The sequence below is a fragment of the Prinia subflava genome, chromosome 12, assembly GCF_021018805.1.
Source record: "Prinia subflava isolate CZ2003 ecotype Zambia chromosome 12, Cam_Psub_1.2, whole genome shotgun sequence".
Classification (NCBI taxonomy): Eukaryota; Metazoa; Chordata; class Aves; order Passeriformes; family Cisticolidae; genus Prinia; species Prinia subflava.
In genome coordinates, this window is record NC_086258.1 from 1,918,330 (window position 1) to 1,926,102 (window position 7,773).

At 58.2% G+C, this 7,773-nt stretch overlaps 1 protein-coding gene across 2 annotated transcripts; it reads left to right on the forward strand.

The window, feature by feature from the left end:
• The first annotated feature begins 1,371 nt into the window (after window positions 1-1,371).
• LOC134556912 (glutamine synthetase) lies at window positions 1,372-7,455 on the forward strand. Of its 2 annotated transcripts, XM_063409369.1 has the most exons (7): window positions 1,372-1,484; window positions 1,555-1,730; window positions 2,301-2,462; window positions 4,079-4,225; window positions 5,069-5,196; window positions 6,237-6,436; window positions 6,713-7,455. In XM_063409369.1, exons 2-7 carry the CDS (start codon window positions 1,565-1,567, stop codon window positions 7,032-7,034), a joined length of 1,125 nt encoding a protein of 374 aa, XP_063265439.1. In that variant the 5' UTR covers window positions 1,372-1,484; window positions 1,555-1,564; the 3' UTR covers window positions 7,035-7,455. The 2 variants fall into 2 exon arrangements, with proteins under 2 accessions (XP_063265439.1, XP_063265438.1); XM_063409368.1 differs by lacking the exon at window positions 1,372-1,484 and having other exon boundaries at window positions 1,526-1,730.
• Window positions 7,456-7,773: the final 318 nt, after the last annotated feature.

Genomic DNA, 7,773 nt, shown 5'->3' on the forward strand with positions numbered 1-7,773 from the left:
CAGGCAGCCACGAGCATGAGTCTGCCTTAAGAACCGGGGGAATTAGCAAAACCCCGACTGCTTTAGAGAGCAGTCATGCCTTAAAGCCTTTTCTCCTTTTGTAACATCGAAAAACTGCTCCGAACCCGAGGCTTTGAGGAGAGTCGAGGCGCGCTCACCCCGCCGGGTTTGCCCCAGGGAGATGTTTGGAATCTTGCCCTCTGTCTCGAAAAAAACCCGGGAGTATTTGAGATAACCCTGGAGGCGGCACGGGCTGTGCCCGTGCTGATTGTGCATTGGCACGTTTGGGCTCTGTCTGCTCCGACACTTGGGAGCCTCTCACGCAGGATCTATGGAAAACCGGGAAGGCAGCGAGGCGTTTAATTCACCTAATTGGATCTGCGTTCGGCTCAATAGCTGGAAATTGCTGCTATATTGAAATAATCGACTCAAATTCACACCTGTTGGCTGAGGATTTTTAGCTGACTGTAAATCACAGCACAGCCTGTGCTGAGCGTGGATAGTTTAGGGATTTAAAGAGACTCTACTACGCTGTGGTGCTGAAAAATTGTGCTTCAACTCAGCGGTTTATAGATGGGAAGGGCTCAGGCAGGAGATTGCGATGCTTTCCCAGTAGCTCTCCCTGCAGCCCTCAGCCTTTCCTCCCTTCGAAGGAAAGCCTTGGGGGCAAACCCAGCCCTGCAGCCATGGGAGGCTGAAGCCGGGTGGGAAGGGGTCATTCCTGGGGTGTCCAGGGCAGGATGGGGGCAGAGAGGCAGTGGTAGGGCTGCCAGGCATCTGCCTGCCCCTGTCCTCGGGAGCCTGGCTGGCCCTGTCCCCAGGCATGGGGCTGTCCCTGTCCCCAGGGATCTGCCTGCCCCTGTCCTCGGGAGTCCGTCTGGCCCTGTCCCCAGGGATCTCGTTCACTGATGTCCCCAGGACCACACAGGCCCCCGGATCCATTCCATCACACAACAACAGGTCCCAGCCAGGCTTTTGGGGTGCTGGGGGAGCACAACCCGGCAGCCTCCGCAGCTCCCCCTCCGACAGCAGCAGCAGCAGCGCTGGGAGAGAAACACCTGCACACGTGTACGAGGGCAACCCTACACGAACAAGGGCCCAAAAGGGATGAGACACACGCCGAAAGGGGACCGGAGGGGGTAAACATAATTCTCAATGAGCAATAACTGTTTTTTGGTGGTTTTTTTTTAATAAACAATAAGTTATTTAGCCAATAACTCTCTACTTTTTAAACAAAGCTATGCTTTAGCCGTGCGATGGCTGTCGTTTTTAATAAGTAATATTTTAATAAGGAAAGAAAACCATACTGTCTCGGCGGTGGGGGCCGGCCCGGGGCGGAGCCGCCTCCGCACCGCCCCCGAGCGCGGGCGCCTTTAAAGCGCGGGCGGAGCGGGCGCGGGCAGCGCCGGGGCCGGTGAGCGCGGGGCCGCGGGTTCGAGTCCCGCGGGAGGAGGCAGCTGGGGTGGCTTGTCCTGGGCCGGGAGGTTGGTTTGTAAAACACCCGTGGGGAGAGGGGCCGGGCGTGATGTGGCACTCACCTGTTCGCCTCCGCAGGGCCGTCGCCATGTCGGTGTCGCACAGCTCCAGGCTGAACAAGCTGGTGCGGGAGCAGTACATGAGGCTGCCCCAGGATGGGAGGGTTCAGGTCACCTACGTCTGGATCGACGGCAGCGGCGAGGGCGTGCGCTGCAAGAGCAGGACCCTCGATAAGGAGCCCAAGAGCATCGAAGGTAACGCGGCTCCTTGTCCCTCCGGGTGATGGGTGGTGTGGTGGAGGGCCCTGAGCATCGTCTGGGAGAAGCTCTGGGGTGCTTGGGGCAGTGGGAGCTGGGACGGGCTCTCCCTGGTTGCGTGGCACTAGTGATACCTGTTGCAGCTGCCTGGTGGAGTTACACCAAGCAGCAGGATAAATATCCAACCCTGCGGTTTGCTTAATCCGCTAATCTCTGCTGTTGGTGCTGAGTGGGAAGGGGAGGATGAGTTCCTCGCCCCTTTCCACCGGGCAAACAGGCACGGAGACGTGTCGGCATCTGGATAGGGCATCTGGATAGGGTTTGGCAGCGGGAGGTTGAGTGGCTGGGACTGATCCTGCCTGTGCTGGGGGGGTGAACACACTGATGCTCAGGGAGGCGTCCATGGGCTCCGGGGATGTGCAAGAAAACCTTTGTGGCTGACATCCCGTGGAACTCAGCACCCTTTTGGTGCTCCATCCTGGAGCTGAGCCACCAGCACTTGGCACAATCCGTATGTGGACCTTTTCCCAACCTCACTCCCGCCTCCGTACCCCTCCTGCCTCGCAGATGTCCCGGAGTGGAATTTCGATGGCTCCAGCACGGCACAGGCAGAGGGCTCCAACAGTGACATGTTCCTGGTGCCGGTGTCCATGTTCAGGGACCCTTTCTGCCTGGACCCCAACAAGCTGGTGCTCTGCGAAGTGCTGAAGTACAACAGGAAACCCGCAGGTGAGCTCCCCCAGCTCCCGAGGAACACCCCCTTAATATTTGCGGTGTCACCTCCGCCGGCGGCTGCTTGCTCCAGACCCTGGCCCTGGGGCACAGCTGAACGCCGAGCATTTGGCCCGAGGCTCCGAAATCCAAGCGCTGGTGGCGGTGGTTGTTTGCAGGAACCTGTTTTGGTGGCACTGGGCGAGCAGAAGGGCAGTGAGATGTGGAGTTCGCTGACGGCACTTGCCAAAGGCGCCTCCCGGCTCTGGAGCCCGAGCTTGCCCAGCCCTGGCGGGGAGCAGGAGCTGCAAGTGCGGGGGTTTTACCGCGCCGGGGTTGTGGTCGCTCTTCTCGCTGGTGGGAGGCTGCAGAAAAGGAAGGAGAAGATGCTGAGACGGCGCTCAGGGTCCCTTCTGCAAACAGCTCCAGAACGCGCGGCTGCCGCTCTTATCACCGGTCTGCAGTCACAGGAGCCTGCAGTCCGTCTTGTCCCTCTGATAAAGCCCCAGACACAGGAAAAGGAGCCTGTTTGCAGGGACGCGCTGAGGGGCTCCCGGAGGGGTTATTTGCCGGCAAATAACCGGATATTTGTGCCTCAAGCAGGGCTGTGCCCCGCTGAGTGTGAGGGGGAGGGAGAGGGCATCTGCGGGTGATGCAGCTCTGCCGGGAGAGCCGGGGCTGCGGCCAGGGATGGTGAAAGACGGGGCTGATTCCTCCTCCAGCAGCCTCCAGACACGGGTGGGGGAAGTGTCTCAGTTGAGATTCCTGCCCGGCAGCTCCTCCACTGGAGGAGTTTGTGAGGAGAGCCCCTGACCCTGGGGCTGCCAGGGCAAAGGGCTTAGCCCAGAGCCCTGATGGTGAGAAGGGTGCACCCTCCAGCCCTTCCCGAGGCGGTTTCCATGGACCTTAAGGGCTGTGTGGGCTCAGGGGAAGAAATTGTCTTCCCCTTGCTCCCCATCTGCCACTGCTTCCCTCCAGCCCCATGCTCCGCTGTAGCTGCTCTGGGGTTCTATCGCAAATTAAGGCAGAATATGGAGCCTGAAGCCTGCCTGTCCCTGTCACAGGTTTTCAGCCTTTTTCATTGAAGTCGTGGTTCAAACTCTCATTCCCCTTGCCTGGCATGTTGTCCCATGTCTGGACAGTTCTCTGCTATCTGTGTTTTCCTGGCAAAGCCCCAGTTGCCTTGAGCACCTCAAAAGGCCAAAGCAGGGTCAGCCAGCCTGACCAGAACCATGGAGCTGCAGAAAGATATGGATAATTAAGATGAGGCTGGTAGAAAGAGGATGGGGGTGAAGGAGTGATGGAAGTTCCTGTTCCCAGGCCTGCTGAATGCCTGTAGGAGGGGCTGGGGTAAGGCTCCTGGTCTCTCAGTGAGTAAGAGGAGGAGGATGTTCATGGACCATCAGCAGTGGTTTGGGGAACAGGGTAATTAAACCCTCTTGACCTGTGGCCTGATGTTCTGGTGATGGAGTAACTGTGAGGAGGAATTTGGTGAGCAGGAAGGGGGATTCACTCATGGTTTCCTTAAGGCTTCTGTGGGAAGCACTTGGCAGTGGTGGAGCCTCGGAGGGGAATGAAACAGAGCGTGGTGGGTGCTGGCTCACAGGCTCTAACCTGGCCCTCTCTGCTCCCAGAGACCAATCTGAGACACACGTGCAAGAAAGTCATGGACCTGGTGAAGGACAGCCACCCGTGGTTCGGGATGGAGCAGGAGTACACGCTGCTGGGCATCAACGGCCACCCCTACGGCTGGCCCGACAACGGCTTCCCCGGCCCGCAGGGTAAGAGGTCCTCCCTCCCAGCCCCAAATTTCCCCTCAGCTCCCACCCTGCTGCTTGTGGGGTGCTGGGTGGTGGCAGCTAGCCCATCCCAGCCTCGGTGCAGCTTTGCTGTCAGGGATGACCCCAGGCAGGGGCTGTTTGCCGAGAGCACCTGGTGCCCCGTGGCTCACGTGAGCCGCTCCCGCCGGACCCTGCTTGCACAAACAGCTCAGCTGCACGACTTGTTTGACAAGGGCTGGAGAACTGGGCTGGAAAAACCTCCTCCCCTTGGCTGTTGGGGAAAGGGCTTGGCATGGCGTGTTGTGCCCTCCTGCAGCACCCAGCCAGCTCCTCAGCTGCCTCCTGGGAGAGAGCCAGAGGTTTCCCAACCTGATTTTTGTGTGGACCAGCTACTTGCAACATCTCCCTTCCCCCAGGCGGGGAGAAGATCTTTGCCTGACCTGCTAGAATGAGGAAGATATCAAACCCCAGAGATTGGATTTTCCAGCCCTGAACAATGCCAGGAGTTGTCAGAACAATCTCGGATGCTTGATGTGCTCAGAGGGTGAGGGAGGTACCCTGGGGCAGACCAAACTTTCCTTATCTTGAGGCCACCTCCCAATTGATGTGTTAAAAGTATTATTTAACTGCCCAGATAAGGCTGAGGTTGCACAGATGAACTGCTCACACTGCTAGTCCTGGAGCTGGGGTCGGTGGCTTGATGTCCTGTGGAGAGAAACATCATTTTAGTTCCCATAAATCCTCTGCCCATGGCAGCAGGTACCTGGGAGTGTGGGGTTATGCTACAATGCTTTTGTTGCTCCCTGGAATTTTCCTTGGGTGGTGACTCCTTGTTCTTTCCAGGTCCCTATTACTGCGGGGTTGGAGCAGATAAGGTGTACGGGCGTGATATCGTGGAGTCCCACTACAAGGCTTGTCTCTATGCGGGGGTGAAGATCTGTGGCACCAATGCAGAGGTGATGCCCTCCCAGGTACGTGTGGCTGGGCCCAGGCAGCCCATTCCCAGAGATGGATGTGAGCTATCGTGAGGCTGGGATAACCCAGCCACTCCCGGCTCCTCTAGAACATGGAATCCAGTGACTCCTCACATGGGTTTTGCTTAGGTGGGAGCAGCTGCACTGCTAGAATGGAAATGTGCATTTGGTTTTCTCCTAACTCCCCCTGAGCTCCTTGCACAGCTCAGCCTGAGCTCTGGCAGCCAGAGCAGAGCCGGGAGCTCCCCCTCGGGAGCAGGGATGCAGAGGACAGCAGGAGCTGGGACAGGCTGCGGGAACACCGTGTGGAGTGACGGGGTCTGAGCCCTGTTCTGAACTGGGAACAGGGAAGCTGGGGTGGGACATGGCCGTGGGGAGCAGTTGGGAGGATTTGGGTTTATCTAGGAGCGAGCAGCAGGGAGCCCCTGATTGCATTAGGCAGGTGGCCAGACTGACCGACTGCGGGTTGCTGACTGCTGCTGCTGATGTGGCGGTGATAAGCGGGGGCTTATCAGCAGTGGAGCCAAGGCAGGACTTTTACCGACCCCGCTGTTTGCCCCAAATTCCTAAGGGTCCTTCTTGGCTGCCCTCTGCATCCTGGGCTCAGGCTCTTCCATGCCAGCAGCCATAAAGACGTCACCCTGTGCTTAGTCACCGTGGGTGGTGCAACCCTGGCTCCAGCCGGGCAGGGAGCAGCCCTGGGAAGGACTGGCAGGCTCCTTGTTAATCCTCTGCCCTGTTTGCAGTGTGGGCTGGGGTCCTACTCACAGCAGCTCCAGCCTCAGTCACACGTGGTGCTTATTTACCTCTGTTTTGATTAAAAAGCCCTCTGATTTGCTCTGCATAGTGATGAGCAGTTTATTCCCATTTTTTTGATGCTAAAGTTGTCCTGCTGCTTGACTCAATGCTCCCCATCCTTGCTGCTGATTCCCAAGGGTAACATTCAGCCACAGCCCAGGTGGGAGTGGCAGGGATGTGGTGTCTGGGGAGGCACCCGCCTGCCCATCCTCACCTGTGCATCTGCTCGCCCCTTCCAGTGGGAATTTCAGGTGGGCCCATGTGAAGGCATTGAGATGGGGGATCACCTCTGGATGGCTCGGTTCATCCTCCACCGTGTCTGTGAGGACTTTGGGGTCGTGGCCACTCTGGACCCCAAACCGATGACCGGCAACTGGAACGGCGCCGGGTGTCACACCAACTACAGCACCGAGGAGATGCGGAGAGAGGGGGGTCTCAAGTGAGTCCTGGGGGTCTCAAGGGGAGTCTCAGGACTCAAGGGAGTCCTGGGGGGTCTCTGGGATGTACCTGGGGGGCTGGGGGTGTCCTGGGCCACATGGAAGTGTCTCCCTACCTGCATGCCTGCACCAGGCAGGGTTTGGGCTGTCCCAGCTTGTTATTTGAAGAGTAGCTGATCATATGGGGGTGTCCCCTGGGCTGTCCTTGTCCACGCACAGGAGGGGAGGGGGCGACACCCCCCAAATGGCCCTCCTGAAGCCCCTCTCCCCTCCCACAGGCACATCGAAGCTGCCATCGAGAAGCTGAGCAAGCGGCACGATTACCACATCTGCGTGTACGACCCGCGGGGCGGCAGGGACAACTCCCGGCGCCTCACCGGCCACCACGAGACCTCCAACATCTTCGAGTTCTCGGCTGGCGTGGCCAACCGCGGCGCCAGCATCCGCATCCCGCGCCAGGTGGGCCAGGATGGCTACGGATACTTTGAGGACCGGCGGCCGGCGGCCAACTGCGACCCCTATGCGGTCACCGAGGCCATCATGAGGACAACGGTGCTCAACGAGACCGGGGTGGAGACCAAGGACTACGCTGGGCGCTGAGGCTGCAGGGTGGGTGGAGGTTCTCGTGCCTGCAGTAGCTTCTCACGTGGGATTCGTGCCTGTGCGGTGTCTTCAGCTGCAAGCTCAGACTCTTTAGGAGCCTCGCTTCTGGTCTTGTGAAACGTCGCCTTAGAAATTTCTATTTTATAGTGAGAGGGAGGGGCCCAACCTATTTTCTCAACCACTTTGTTTTTTTCTGGTTCCTGGTTTTAGGTCATGAGGTTTTTTTAAAAAAAAAAACTTGGATTGAAATATTTTTCCCCCGATGGACTTCACACTGTGATGTACATAGATCCCAGCGTGGATGCTGCAGCTGCTGCTGTTTGCACCTGTGGAGGGTGGGTGCTTTTTTTTCCATATCTCTGTCGCAAGGAAATGATAATAAATAATTTTCCTGGCTGCGTGGCAGCTGGGTTATGCTGTGGTGAGTGCATTTTTCTGTAACTTCTAGAGCTCTGTGGAGGTTTTAATTTGGGTGGTGCTGGTGAGTTGCAGCTACTGAGCAGCCTGGGCAGGAGCTGGAGGAGCAGAGATGCTGGAGGATCCTTGAGGCAGGTGTCTGGAGCTGCCTTGTCTCATTTTCTGGACCAAAGGCCATCTCCTTCCATCGTGATCCCAAAGGCAAACAGAGCAGCGCGGGCTGAGCAAACAGCGGCCGGGGCAGCAGCTGGCGGGCGTTTACACAGGGTGTGTGCTGCTGAGTCAGCACAGCCAGCCCGGCCCGGGCACAGCCACACAG

What these genes read in the sequence shown, in the direction of transcription:
- LOC134556912 (XM_063409368.1), top strand. Translation starts at nt 1,526, where the DNA reads ATGTGGCACTCACCTGTTCGCCTCCGCAGGGCCGTCGCCATGTCGGTG. An exon ending in GTACAACAGGAAACCCGCAG is followed by an intron (nt 2,463 to 4,078) that starts GTGAGCTCCCCC and finishes CTCTGCTCCCAG; the next exon opens with AGACCAATCTGAGACACACG. An exon ending in CGGAGAGAGGGGGGTCTCAA is followed by an intron (nt 6,437 to 6,712) that starts GTGAGTCCTGGG and finishes CCCCTCCCACAG; the next exon opens with GCACATCGAAGCTGCCATCG.